General features: G+C 38.6%; 1 protein-coding gene across 5 annotated transcripts; it reads left to right on the plus strand.

The window, feature by feature from the left end:
• Positions 1–3,182: 3,182 nt before the first annotated feature.
• tpd52 (tumor protein D52) lies at positions 3,183–15,288 on the plus strand. 5 transcript variants are annotated; one of them, XM_061664141.1, is made up of 7 exons: positions 3,183–3,353; positions 8,088–8,215; positions 8,501–8,649; positions 8,828–8,929; positions 10,500–10,541; positions 11,285–11,333; positions 11,425–15,288. In XM_061664141.1, the coding sequence occupies exons 1-7, from the start codon at positions 3,335–3,337 to the stop codon at positions 11,530–11,532; spliced, it is 597 nt and encodes a 198-aa protein (XP_061520125.1). In that variant the 5' UTR covers positions 3,183–3,334; the 3' UTR covers positions 11,533–15,288. The 5 variants fall into 5 exon arrangements, with proteins under 5 accessions (XP_061520125.1, XP_061520126.1, XP_061520121.1 ...); XM_061664137.1 differs by lacking the exon at positions 3,183–3,353 and adding an exon at positions 3,360–6,482; XM_061664142.1 differs by lacking the exon at positions 10,500–10,541.
• The last annotated feature ends 537 nt before the right edge of the window (positions 15,289–15,825 follow it).

Consider the following 15,825-nt stretch of genomic DNA (forward strand, 5'->3'; position numbering starts at 1 on the left):
AGGGAGGGGGCCGCTTCGAAGAGGGGGAGATGGGGGTGCTGTGGATCGCCAATGGGGGCTTTTGTGTGTGCAAGGCTGCACCCATTTTCCGCATGCTTCTCATATCTCTCCGTCTCTCTCGCGCTCTCTTTTTTATTTAGTTATCTTTTAACGCTTTCAGGCTCTGCTCCAAGCGCATGAATGTACTTTTAAGGCCCTTAAGTCCCTGTTGTCTGTGATAATATGATCACGTGACGTAATACTATTCTGGCGTAATTCTTGTGATTGCCTTAAGAACATATTATTGTAAAATGAATATAATAATTCGTATTCTTTTTGTTTTCAGTTACATAAAAAAAATAAAATATGCATAAAATACGTTTTTATAATAGAAAAATACGTTTTGATTGAGTGTATTTGTATTATTGTTTATTGTGAGTATTATCTTATTGATAAAATATCTACAAATATTATAAATACATAATGATAGATACTATAAAATAAGCATAGTTATCCATCAATTACATTATCACCAAAAATATTTATAAAAGTATTTAGAACAAGTATTTATTTCCATATTTTGTAATAAAATATACAGTATTTTTACTGTTTATTACAATACATTATTATTTGTATACATTAATAAAACATACATAGTTATTAATACAACAATAATATTAAGTGTTAAATATTAAAATCAATTATGATCATAAGATTATTTAGTTACATTTCATATTATGAAAAAAGCTATATAATAATTTTTAGTAATATTAATTTTTGTATATTTGTATATTTTTTTGTCTATATGTTCATATTTATTTATTCATTATGAACAAATATTGTGTAAAAACATTTTAGAATAAATATAAATGCACTGAAATATTTGCATTAAAAATATGATTTAAACAATGTGACTTATTGCTTGCCTTGGTCAGTCAACATCATGTAATATTATACTATAATATTGTTTTATTCAGATTCTGAAAACCAGTATTATTAAAATTGTGTATTTCTTTTTATTGTTCATTTTTTTAAATTATATTAAGTAATTATAATGGTATGGTTTAAGGAAGAATTGTTTAAAAAAGCATAATACCGGTTTTTGTTTACCTCTACTGGAAATAACAATAATAATAATAATAATAAATGATACGACGTGACAACTTTGTTCAACTGATTCATCCCTCAAGTCCAGGAATTGTGTGCACCCTGTTGTGACTTGACGTCATACTTGGGCCCAACCGATGAATCGGCCAGCCAATTTAATTGGCCGATATTTTTCATTTTCAAATCAGCAAAAATTGTCCAATTTTTATTTTACATATTAAAACATTACCACATAAGACAAAGATAATGACATTCAAACAAACATTAAAAAAAGATTGGCAAAAATTATCAAAAAAATTAATAAATCGACCGATTTTTGCCAATGTATTAGAAAACAGTCAAATGTTCTGCCTATATCATGTCTTTATTGTTGTCAGAGTTGAGGGACCAAAAAGAAAGTTATTTTATTTATAATATATTTTTTAAAATTCTTCGGCCAATTAATCGGTTATTGGAATTTTATCGGAATGTGCATCGGCCTAAAAAATCCATACCGGTCGGCCCCCACATTACACTATATTATATTGTTTTAATCTTTATTGAAGACTGTGAACAAGATAATAGAGTGCAGGTACAGCAAGCATCCATCCCACAATGTTGTTGTCGTGCACAGTGTACAGTACAGAATGTCCACTTCAGCCTCCTTGCAGTTGTAGGCAGGCCCGGCAAGCGGCAGTCATTCATGAGAACTTCCCTCTCTCTGTGTACTGTATGTGTGTGTGTGTGTGTGCCATGCTTTGTGCATTTGTGATAGTTTGCATAGCCGGGTGTAAAGTTTCACTGGCGTCCAATTAAGGGCTTTGCAGACGGCGTGTGAACTGCGGCGGGGGAATAACCCGGCCTTAGATAACATTAAAGTGGCTGTTTGGGGATGTGTCACACTACCGTAACGGCTTGCGCGTGCATTGCTCCGGCATTGTTGGCTCACTCTTCCCGCTGGAATTAAAAATATGTAGCGCGTATTTAAATATTATAGGGCCAAGCGTGTGAGGACAGACATGGAGCAGAAAACGGAACTTACGGCCACGTAGGAAAGCATCTAGCGGCCCAGTCAGTTGCAGAATATGAACAGTGCAATTAATACAATACATTTTACATACACAGGTTAGCATATGGCGCTTTAATTAGTATGTCGCTAAAAGCAGAGTGGCAAACTACATGCATGAAAATGCGCAGAGAAGCTTGCAAACAAACAAAATTTTTTTTTTTTACTGTTCTGGAAAAGGCAACACCTTGCAGTTCACCATAACTACGTGTCTTCAAAGCCGGAGTGGTTTTACTTTATTCCAGTTTTATTGTAAACAGTAGTGTTTAGCTTCTCTTGATACACGTACGAAAGTTATGAATGTAAATTGTTCCACTTTCGAGGTTCCTCTGTACATTTACAGGGGGTGCCCATAAAGTCTCTTGACAATTTAACACATTCATTAACAAAAGCAAACAAAAAATCAATAATACAAAATAAATAATATATATATATATTTTTTTCTATGTAGACACACTGTATTTACATATTTGGAACATTTATGTAACATGTTTTAAAAATAATTAAAAGTATATAGCCCATATAAAACATTATTGTACATGGACTGTGTAATAATAATCATAATACATCTCATGTACAGTATTGTTATTTAATCTTAATAAGCTGTTTAAATTAGTCTCTGACATGTCATTGTTTTTAAACGTGAATATAATTATATGAATAACAATAAAGTGGGATTAATTATTTAAACGTAATAAAATTAATAAAGAACATGAGTTTTGGACACGTGCCTTTTTGAGTACTCAAGAACCCTGTACAAAGCATTACTGTGTTTTCCATCAATTATTATATTTAAATGTGTGTGACATGGTTCATCTTATTTTTTGTGTACGATAATGATACATGCCTCCACTTATTAATTCATAAACTGCTTAAAATAAGAATTGCGGCGTTATTTTTGACAGAAACACGTCAGAATTGGCTTGAAAAGTGCGCATGCGCAATGTTGACAGCATCGCCTTGACACCCACGTGCTCGCCTGTTTACACTTGTACGCAATGACGTCACATCACTAAGCCACGCCCACACGCAGTGATTGGCAGCCAGTCAGCGACGAAAGGCAGAGACCAGGAAGAGAAGAAGAAGAACAAAAAGGAGACGAAGAAGAAGCGCTTCAGCTTCAAGAGCCAAAAAGTGTGTGTCCTGACAGGACGTCACGACAACTTTCCCCCCCACCCGCAGAATCCACGCTTTCACGGATTAATGGCGGACAACGAGAAAGGTAATTGACATCTTTTGAACGTCTCACTCGCGTTTTGGCTTTACAACAAACAAAAACCGACATTTTAGCTTCATGCAAGCGAACTATCTCTGTTTGCGTCACAATTTTAACGTTAACACGTCAAACTCGACGAAAATGTGTTCATTTGTGCCTTTTAAATGCCCAAAATACTTAACGCGGAAGTAGAAGCGTCCGCGTCTGAAGGAGGAACTCACTTGTCACCATTAACAACTACAAAAAAAATAAATAAATAAAAAATGCTTCCGAACCCGACTTGTACAACACGGTTTTATTTATTTGGGCGTGGTTTTTCTTGACTGTATCCAATCTTTGAGTGGTCAAACAGGCGCGAGTGCGCATGTCAGTATTAAAAAAAAAAAAAAAAAAAAAAAAAAAAAAAAAAGCAGGAAGTCAAGTGAGCTCAGGTGTGCTCAGTGTCTTTAATCTTATTTAATTACATTTTTCGTCGTGCATGTTTCTATTTGTCCTTTTTATTTGTTGTTTATGTAACGTTTTCCCATTTTTGTCACATGCACTGCTGTTATGTTTTGACGTTGTCGAATAAAGATGGGGGGGGGAGCACAGCTATGCTGCATGTAATTTGTTTTAGTACACTGTAGTTTGTGTTTTAGTTCACCGTGTGCTCAGTACTTTAAATTTCAAGTTTTCAATCAATCACTGTCAATCAACCAAAATCTTTATTTAACCAGTAAAAAAATCATTGAGACCGAGGTCTTTCTTTCAAGGTTGATCTGGCCCAGAAGGTGGATCACAATTAATGTCATATCAACAATGAAATATATATGTAAAAGAACACAGTATACATACAAGTAAAAGCAAAATAACAGTATGATTACAAACAGAAAACTGTCAAAGGTTAATAAACTTATACAGTCTTACATGTTTCAGTACACTGTATGTTGTATGATGGGTATTTTGTGTCTCAACACACTGTTGGATATTTTGTGTGTTGGTAAACTTGACATTGAGTAACTTGTGTATTAGTACACTGTATGTTGAGTATTTTGTGTTTTACTACATTTAATATTGAGTATTTTTGTGTCAGTGCACTGGTGTGAAACATGTTTTGGGAGCCTTATATGGTCCAATGAGAGTATTTAAAAAACTAAAATAAATAAATAAAACCTCAGACTAGCTAATATAAAAATCCCAAAATGTACAAATGCTTGTATGAATAACTACTTAACGCTTTTCTTGCATTAGATTTTAAGAATGGACCTGAAATAAAAAAAGAAGTTGATCAACTTCATTTTGCAGCTAAATGTATGCAGATATAAATGTTGCTGCGTTGTAGCCTAGTAATTGGAGATTTTGCTGAATTACCTTCGAGTTGTAGGTATGAGTGATGTTAGGATGACATTATCAGGCCTATAGCGAGAGAGAGTCCTCTCTCTCTCTCCCCCTCTCCCTCCCTCCCCAGCGTCCTCCGAATGAGATTGGCCACCCACTTCTCATAGGTCGGGAGTTTGGTACAGTGGCATCCCCCCACCTCTTTTGTCCCGTGGTTTTGATTTTCGGGCCCGTCATGTGACACGCTATGCGGAAAATATTACGCGAATTGATTTGATGCTGCGACCCATCAGGCCCCTCAAACAGACGCTTGTTCCCGTAGAAGTGGGACACCATCCGCTACGGGAGGTTTCAAAACAACTTATTTAAAAGTAAAATAAGTCTTAAATAGTCATTTGAATTTTAACTGTTATACAAATACATAGAGATGTTAAACACTTAAAAACCCAAATCGTTATTGACCCACCCGCACCGCACAGTTTAAAAAATAATAATTTCCACAAGATGGCGGTAAAGCATTTTTCTATTACACATGGTTCTGGCCTGAGCACAAAAACTGAGGCTAGGTTCCAAAATAAAATAAGTGAATATGTAAATTCACAAATGCCAAACCACGAATCTGTAGGAATTTGCTGTACACGTTTTCGATACATTTTTCTGCTCATTTTCATGATAGTCGTTAGCCTTTATGCTATATCAGTTACATGCTATTTATATGTTCCTTTTGTAGACAATCCGAATCACACACATTCTATGAGGGCTGCAATGATTATTTGAATAACTCAAATAATTGGATGATTTCACTTTTTTTTTTTTTTTTTTTTTAATATAAAAGTGCAATGTGTGTCCTGCAATTAATTGCAATTGTAATGCCTCCACAGGTGGCCGAGGATAGACAAAACTGCCGGTGCACTGTCAATTGCTTTATTGAACAATCGGTACCAATATTAATAACGTTCATATGCAAGCTTCTATCTGCAGTTGCTTAACATTTAGATTGGCTAACGGTTAGCCAGTTAACAGCCAGCTGCTCATCTGCACGAGCAGCCAACTCCTCTCTCACTGGCAACTCCCACATCACTCACCAGGCCAGGCCACACCTTTTAAAGCCAAACACGTTCAAAGTCACATATACTACAGTGTATAATGTAAGGAGGGGAACCAAAGTGGCCAAAAATAATACCTGAATAAATTATCGTTAAATGATACAAAATCAAATTCTATTACTCAAATAATTGAGTAATAGAATTTGCTAGAATAATGGATTCTAAAAAGATTTAATAGCCCCAACCTTAAACTCTACCCCTTAGAGAGCAACTTGTCATATTATTAGGGACGCCTCACACACACATTCATGTTCATCTTAAGAACACACAATTCCCGCTTTAACCCCTCGGGCGTCCGTTCCGGCTGGCTAGCATTGCCGCCTCCCCAAAGTGGACCGACAGGCCCTGGCCGGGATTAGGCCAGCGCTAATCTGGGACACGTCAGATTACGCTTTTCACTTCGCGCAGCTCACGTGACACAAAACAGGACCTCCCGAATGGAGGGATGGATGGATAGAGTAGATGAGAGTGGGAAGGAAGAAGGGTCACGCAATAACACCGCCGCACTACCGTGTCGGGAAGAAAGGACGATGCGAACTAAGAACGCGACAGCCACATGTACGCAAACGAGCCGGGCTAAAATTGCAGCGGTCGGACAACATGGAGGCTCTGGAGGAGTACCGCTCGCCCTTCGACTTTGAGCGAGGTGTCGATGCCAGCTACCTCCGCCTGGCGCCCGCCTTCAGCGACACACCGACGCTGCCCAGCAGAGGTAAACGCCGGGACGCAGATGTTGGATGTGGGACCATCGTGCTTGTCAGTTTGTCCCTGTTCCGTTGTTTGGTAGAACAACTGTACGGAGTTCATTGTAAATACAGTGCTAACTTGACTTACTTCTGTTTGTCTTGCGTTTGAGCTTTGAATTATCATGATGTACAAACTCTTTACCAAATTCTTTACGTTCTATTAAATTGTTATGAATGTATGTTTTTATAAAGTAAAAATTGTAGCATGCTCTTATTAAAAAAAAAAAAGTAAAATGTTTTTGTTAGTTTGTTGGGGTGCTGTAACAGATTAATGGCCTTGCCATTCATTTCAATAGGGAAAGTTGATTTGAGATCCGAGTGATTTTTAGTTAAGAGCACGTTCATGGAACGAATTGTTCTTGCAAGTCAAGGTGACACTGTATTGCGTTACTTTATGTATTAGGAATGTGTACCGTTTCTGTATATCTGTCACTGAGGCCAATGCGATTCGTGTGTCCATACACTGCCTACGATAAACGATTACGAGACGATTCACTACTACTCCTATACGATCCGATTCACTCCGATTATGATCCGATTCACACAGTATTCACTGCAATTACGATGGAACTCCACTGAAATGATTCAATAGCGATGCCATACGATTCGATCTCATTATGATCTGGTTGAATCCATTGTGAGGCGCTTCAACACGATTCACTATAGTTCAAATATGATTAGCTTCAGTTATGATCCAATTAATACGATTCGCGCTAATTACAATACTATGTTTCACTCCATTTAAGATGTGACTCACTCAGGTTACGATGCGATACGACTCTTTATTTTTACGATGTGATTAACTCCAAATACAATGCGATACAACACTACCTCCAGTTACAATACGATTCACTCCAGTTACGATGTGATTTACTTGGATTACGACGTGCTACGATGAGATTCAAATTACAATGCATTTCACTCTTAATACGACGCAATAATCACTAGTTACAATGCTACACAAACGCAAGATTACGATCCGATAAATTTGATTTACTCCAATTACGATGCAATTGACTCCGATTACAATGCAATATAATGCACTCCAACTCCATTGCTATACAATAGACTTTGATTTAATACAATTCACTCCAAATTATTATCTGATACAATATGGTCGACGTGATATTATTTAATAATAATTTGTGCGATTTGTCTTTTTTCATTTTCTGCCAATTGATGGAACTCTTGGACTCATACTCATACTGTCATTGTTTGCTTCGTGGAAACAGTTCGGTAACGCTCTCTGTTCCACTTCCTGTCGCCCGAGTGTCCAAATGTGTTTGCCCATGTGTTTGCCACTCCTCATTTCGATTGAGCGGAGATGTCTCCACGCAGAAGACTCTCTTGGTATTATTGATGCGTTGCTGCTCCCATAGCCATCAGTGTGTGCTCATGTGTGTACTTGGTGTACTTGAACTTACCGTCAAACGACAAGCATTGTTAGCGCCCAACAATGCTATCCTTCCATTATCCTGGTCAACACCTAGCAGGACAGCCCTCAAGCGCCACCTGCTGGCAAATATTTCCACCAGTACTGCGTACCTGAAGTATATTCGTCGCACTTTCAGGCTCGCAGCAGGATCTGGATCCGGTGGCCGAAGTGGGACAGGACGCGGCGATGGGCGTCGGACCCCCGTCGCCAACCCCTATGATGACTGAGGAGGAACGCCAGGAGCTGCAAGTGGAGTTGTTGAGGGTTAGCCGTCATTTTGTGCTACTGCTACGGCGGGTTGCTCAATTCCACTCCAATTAAGATCAAATATGATTCACTTCAATTACTATGTGATATCATTCACTCAAATACAGTTAATCAGGCACGAAACAATAATGGATAAACACTCTTTGTTTACTCTTCGCCTCCACACTGCTAACCCTAAAGCACATTTGTTCCCTTCGCTCAGTCAGACGTTACGTTCGCTCGCTGTGTTAAAGGACAACACCCCCCAATCAAAACTAATCAACGCTCATGGCGGGCGCGTAGGTGGAGGATGAGATCCAGACGCTGTCTCAGGTTCTGGCGGTGAAGGAGACGCAGCTGGCCGACATCAAACGGAAGCTGGGGGTGACGCCGCTCAACGAGCTCAAGCAGAACTTCACCAAATCTTGGCAGGAAGTCACCACCTCATCGGCGTACGTACTGCACTTCCTCTTTACGTCCACTTATTTTGTTCCCCTAAAGCAGGGCATGATGTAAAAACGGGTTATTCCAAAGACTATTTAGATTAAACAGAACTGTAAAGCCACAGGAAGTGAGTGTCCGTTTGAAAATGAAAACTTGGATTGCTCTCCTCCGTCTCCCCCCCGGCAGGTACAAGAGGACATCGGAGACGCTGTCGCACGCCGGCCTCAAGGCCACGGCGGCCTTGTCCAACGTGAGCGCGGCCATCAGCCGCAAGCTGGAAGACGTCAGGTGAGCCGCGAGCCGAGCGGACGCCGCGTTCGGGCCGCCGCTTGGTTCGCCGACCGGGAATTTTGGCCGCGTGAGCGTTGCCGTGCTCCTGCCGGTCCCACAGCGCTTGTGATTTATCAAAACTTAACACGGTCATGCCGTACTGCCCTCATGGAAGAGCGTGTTTTTTCACGCTTTTGTACATACGACTACTAACTCAACCAGTGTCGTCTATTAACTCAAGGGCAAATGTGGGAAGGTTTTTTTTTTTTTGGGGGGGGGGGGGGGGATCAATATGAAACGTTACCGGTATGCTGACAATTTGTCAAGTAAAAGTGGAAACCCACCAACCAACTAACTAGATTGGCTGACCAACCAGCTAAACTGCCAACATCTGACCATCAAAGTCAATCAACTCGCTAGACTTGACCAACCAATTAAACTGCCAAACAACCGACTTAACTTGACTAACTACACAGCTGACTGAAAAACTAGAGCGACCGACCAACCGACTAGACTGGCCGACTAAACTGCTAATTGAGGATGAACTAGTATGCCCAACTAACTAAACAGCTGATCGACTAGATCGATACAGTTCAGATATTTTATTCATCCTCAGCTAAGCGAAATTCAGTAAACTGACCGATGGATCAACAAACTAAATTGCTAACTTAAACTGACCGACCAACAAAGTAAACGGCCAACTTCCGACCAACCAACGTACTCGACTGACTGACAGACTAAATTGCCAACTGACTGACTTGACTCGATTGATTAACTTCAGTGTTGACTAATGAACGAGAGCAACTAAACTGCAGACTGCCACCCGACAAAAGTCCACCGACTAACTCGATGTTTCCGCGCTTTGGTCAGTACTGTCATTTTGGTTAACAACAGATTTTAAATGACCAGTAACTCTTGAACGTCCATGTGTGAGCGACAGCGGCTATGAACTGAAATCATGACATTTACTGGACGTTTTCTTTTCTTAACGCGAGCTATCTATGGGAGAAAGGCATTTCTTTGTCTTGAGCCCACGGCGACTAATAGCGCTTCGGTGGCTATTAATTAGCCGGATGGCTTCTACTCGTCGTTAATTGTTAAACCAAACCACTCGGACTCTCGCTAATTGTTTCCGGCTTAATCCGGCAAACAGAACCCGCTAACCCTGAGACTCAAGACCCACCCCCCCCCCCCCCTGCCACCACTCAACACCCCCCCCCCCCCTCCTCCCCAACCGAGAATGCTAATCCAATTTCTCCACTGTCATCCTTCCTCTGTGGATTAGCGACAAGCAAACGAGATTAGCCAGCCACCGCCTCAAAGTTGACGATTACTCTGAAATGCGACCTCATGCAGGAGGGGTACTGGGTTTCTGGGCGGGTTTTTGTGGGCATGCTTTCTGTGTTTTTTTACTTGAGTAGTGGCAGCAGGTCAGTAATACTTGAGTTAAACCCCCCCCACCCCGAAAACAGGATGCGTGTGTGTGTGCGCGTGGAGTAACAGTGTGCTGACTACCATTCTGATATGACAACTAATCCCCCCCCCCCCCAACTGCGCCCCTCCCTTTTTTGTTAACGCTGCCGACTAGCAAGCGCTCTTTGCAGCACTCGGCTAGCATGCCTGTCATGAGGTAAGGCCGCCATCTTGTGTCCAACTGATCTGTTTCCTTTTGTTTACTAAACTTTTTATTTTTTGTCATGCATCTAAGCTACTTTTTAAAATGTTTCTGCTGGGTTTTACCAACAACAATAAAAAAAAGTTTCTCAATTTAGTAGAAAGTTGTACAAAAATTTTAACTTTTTCATAATTATACTTTATTTTTGCTGGTAGAAATTGCAATTCATTGTGATACTAATTTACACAATTTAGTAGGAAATTGTAAAAAAAAAAAAAACACCTAATTATTACCCTTTTTGCTTGAAGAAATTATATGAACCATAGTGTCATTGTCACTGTCATTTTTATGTATTTTACTATTCTAAATTGCTTTAATTTTTACATATTTTAAAAATGGATTATGATTGTAAATTTGGCTGCATTCTATTTAACTTTTATTACAGTTCCTTTTACACCAAAAAATGTCACCAGTTTTTTTTTTCTAAAATAATTGTTTTGGGGGAAAGTAACCATTGTTAAAAAAAAAAAATGCATAAAATGTTATTGCACAGAAATTCAAGCATTTTTTCATTGTATTTTTTTTTGGGGGGGGGGGGGTAAATAATTTTTATTTTACTGTCCTATAGTTTTTGTTTATATATAGTTTTCTTTTACACCAAAAATGTCACACTTACTAATTCCAGCTACTACAAAATTCTACTAAATTCAAGCTGCAATGATGATTTGCTGAATTATTATATATTTTTTCTCTTTCAGGAATGCTCCCTCCTTCAAGTCCTTTGAGGAGAAAGTGGGGTCATGGAAGGTAAAAAAAAAAAAAAAAAAAAAAAGCTGATGTCCACCAGGATACGCGGTGGCGGTGGTGGTCTACTTAAAAATCTTCCTCTCTGTTTCAGAACAAGACGAGTCAATCGGAGATGGACGCTGGCGAGCAGATTAACGTTCCAGATGCGGAGCCTCAGCACCAGGACACGCCCACCACCCTTGACACGCCCTTGCACTAACCCCCTGAGCCCCAACCCTTTGACCCCCCCCCCCCCACAAACATATCTTCAAAGGTGTCGGTATCCTGAATTCATTAGAACCTCGCAACCTCCTGACATCGCTTTATGTGGCACACGCTCACTCAGCTTCACCCCACCCACACTTCACTTAACACAAACGCATGTTGTTGTTGTTCTATAGCTTCATCATGTTAACATTTTTTTTTGTCGTGTTTGGGGCCAAATCAGCTTTATTTATAATAGTCTAACACACACACTCAAGGTAGTGAAGCCAAAGTGAACATTTGAACAAAGTTGGTGACCGCTGCCTCGTTACTAACTGTAAGCCATAAAAAAAAAAAGGCTGTTACACTGCCCGAGTTTCAAAATAAAATACACTCTTTACTCAGTGCGCTTTAAGATATTTTTTAATATAAATCTCTCACGTTATCATGGATTTTGTTGTTGAATAAATAAATATATTAATCACGGATTTTGTTGTTGAATAAATAAATATTAATCACGGATTTTGTTGTTGAATAAATATATTAAACTGCTCAACAGTTGTTTTGAATTAACTTCAAAGCAGAAAAAAAACTGCCCAAAAACGTACATTTATTCGTAAACTTATAAAACCGAAAATTAACTTTTTTAAAGGAATTAAAATGTTAATTTGTTAATAATATAAAAGCAAACATAAGTATCATGATTATATTGAGTCAATTTTGTGAATTGGGGGGAAATGCATATTAGCTGCAGTTCCCGATTTGAACACCAGATGGAGGCAAATAACAGAAGCTGCCGTAACCTGGAAAGTTGTTCACAATGTACATCCACTGCAGTTGTTCGCCTCATAATTGCCAGTTATGATCCTCAATGTCTCAATAATTATCAAGCTGTGTCACTCTATAAGTCTAGTTATATCCAGGAATTATGTTTCCAGAGTGCTTTAATAAGCAAATGCTGATGCTAAACCGCAACAGTTTAAGCTTACATGACAATGTAGCTACATTATTTTACAGTTTGATCGATGAACTGCTGTTAAAATCAATAAATTCCATCCGCAGAGATGAAGTTTGGTATCGACTATTTTCTTGAAGGGACGATATTGAAGTTTGAAGACTTTCGGTTGGGTCTATATCCGAGATGGCGCGATATCGACAATAACGACGACAAACTTCGGTCTGTCGTGTTTCCTGGAGCCATCCCTACGTCCTGACCTTTAACCTCACTCGGATCCCAGCTAACCGGAGAGAGCCGGGGTACATTGACTGATTGAAGGCCAATCTATTTAAGGCGATGACGGATGAAGAACTGTTTCTTTACTGGAGAGGGAACTATTGACAACAGCCTTCAATAGAACGCTAGTAGCCTCAATTTCACTGCAGCCATCGAGCAATAGTAACAGAGGTGAAAATGTGGTCTCATCTATTTCCTCTTGGCTGCGATATCAACAATAAAGACAGTACTTTGGTGTAGTCTATTTCCTGGAGGGGAATGGCAGACTGGTCGTGTCTATTTTCTGGAGAGCGGAACACTGACGCATAGGACTGCGCTCCCGTATTTCCTGGACTCGGCGATAGACAATAATTTACTCCACGTGTGTGAGGAAAGCCAACTTCCCCCGAGTTAGAAGCGCACTAACTCATCAAAAGGAAAATACCGTAAATAAAAACAAGCATGTATTACCCGCTCGTTTTTTTTTTAATATAAAAGTGGCGTCCCCTTTCCAAAGCTAGTTTTTCTCTTTATTTTTAAGACTTCGCCGTTTTACAAGGATCCCGGATCCGGCCATATCCAGAAGTGTTTCTTCTTCTTCGATTTTGTGAGATCACGTGTGATCACGCGAGATTCCGAAATCGGCGGCAAAACAGAATCTATATGTGTCTTGTCTATTTCTTGCAAATAGTGATCTATAATCATCGTAATCGAACACGTTTTATGTGTGTAGTGTTGTCAAAGAAACACACTGGTGACACCACTTTTAACAAACAGCTGCCAGTAAAGAAACCAAACTTTCTTTTTTTTATTTTGTTAAAATCTCCACAGTTGTGACGTCACGTGGATTTAAAAAAAAAAACTAAACAAACAAAAGAATTGTACAAACAGCATACAACAACAGCACCAGAACCAACGAAAGTGTCAGTAAACACATTTATACAGGTATAATACTATATATATATATATATATATAAAGAAAAGATAAAGGTATGACAGGAATTAACAGTCAGTGTACGGATTCATCTTTATATTTAATCTGATTATGATAATTAAAAAAAACAACAACAACCTGGGTGCAATAGAGTACTATTTGAGATATATCATATATACTCTGATATATACATGTTTTGTTTATAAGTGCTTTAAGTGGAGCGGTTCATAAAAACGAAGCTTGGAAATGACTCCGGTTAGCTTAGCTTTGACGCGGAACGCGCATAAAGATTTATGTCGATTTGTGTCCGTAGGAATACATGTTCTTTTTTTAAATCACGCAAGTGGTCATGCTCTTGTGGTCCAAATGCAAAACATAATAATAAAATAATACAAGAAAAGAGCGTAAAGCTAAATTGCACACTGATGAGCCAAATGTGAAAAGACTAGATATGATTTTAGTTTTTTTTTTTAATTAACATACACAAATGCTAACTGCTGCACTAGCTTCTCACCTAAATTATTCAACCCACAGTAAAATAAAAATGTAAAATTTCAAAACGGCTTTATTTTTTTTAATGTGAATTTAACGCAAGCATAGCTGCCACAATTGTCTTTATGCCAAGATTGATAACACTATTTACGTTTAAAATAATTGCTAAACCGCTACTGTTAGCTTGAAACATCTTATTCTGACTTGATGGCAACTAAAGAAAAAGCTATGAAGAATAATTTTTCACGTTTATGTCCTAAAGTAAAATATAGGCAACTGGAGTTGTTAGTGTATAGCCTGTTACAGCCTTAGCGCTAGCCTTGCGAACGCCGAGTCTTTGTTTTGACGAAAACCCATCAAAATGTCACCAGTTCACGTTTTATGTCCCCCAAATAAAATAAAAAAACACACACACAATTCTCTCTATGCTATGCTAACCTATGATAGCATAATGTTCACAAATGCTTGTTTTTAGGGATGGAAACCAGTACAAATGGAAATGGGGAAAGATTTGGTAAATGATGTTTATGTCTTACCTAAAAAAAATAAAAAGGTGTCTTTGCTATGCTAACCTATTCTCGCATTCTGTTAGCTCGTTTCTTTTGAAGGATGGAAACAAAAGATTTTGGAACACGAAGTTTATGCTTTACCAATAAATGAACAAAATAATTCTGCCTATGCTATGCTAAGCTAAATTAGAAAATTTGCTGATTATTGTTTTCAAGGACGAAAATGGAAGATTTATGACCTACATACTGACAAATGAACAAAATGTTTCTATGGTATGCTAAGCTAACCTACTCTAATAATATTTGTTTTGCAGGATGGAAGCAAGATTTCGTACTACATTGAACTTTGACTTATTTTTGTGATTTCATCTGGGGAAAAAAATGATATTTCTTGATGTTTTTCATTTACAAGATGTTAGCAACTGTACGAAAGTGATTTGGTTGTAAATCAAAAAATCTTCACTTGGCAAACATTTTCTAAAGATTCTGTGTGACACTGCTCCTGAATCCAGAACATGGACGACACCAAGTTGTTGTTTTTTTAAAACTCATTTCAACGTATCATCATGCACATGCGACATAGGCAATTCTTATGAAAGAATTAAAATTGTTAGCGTATTTACACCACATGTGTGTGTGTCGAATTCTTGAGGTCGTGATTGTAGAGTTAACCAATGAGATCGTCCCGGTTGCATAATCACAAGCTGCAAACAAACAAACAAATGTCCGACGTTACGGCGCTATCGTCCTTCACGGCCGCGCTTTTGAAGCGGACGATCTGATTGGCTGTTTCACATGCTGTGAGGCTTTCTGTGATTTGTCCAACAACCCCCCCCCCCCCGAAAAAAAAAACCGAAATCATCGCATCATGACACAGACATCAGAATTATGTACAAGCCCTTGTCCAGAAGGGTAAACAAACCAAAAAAAAAAAAAAACGGGAACAAAATTTAAAAATAAGAAACAACAAACAGCATTGTAGATAACAACACAGAAATAAAAGTCGCAAAGTCTTTCAAAAGAAAAAAAAAAAGAAAAATCTCAACCCGGAAACATTCCCACTGCTTCCCAGAGACTTGCAATCCAGAAGTTCAATCAAGGCACATTCGGGAATCTGGTATTTACGTTAGCTAACATTGCTAACGTTAATGCGGGAATAGC

This window comes from Phycodurus eques, chromosome 20, assembly GCF_024500275.1.
Source record: "Phycodurus eques isolate BA_2022a chromosome 20, UOR_Pequ_1.1, whole genome shotgun sequence".
NCBI lineage: Eukaryota > Metazoa > Chordata > Actinopteri > Syngnathiformes > Syngnathidae > Phycodurus > Phycodurus eques.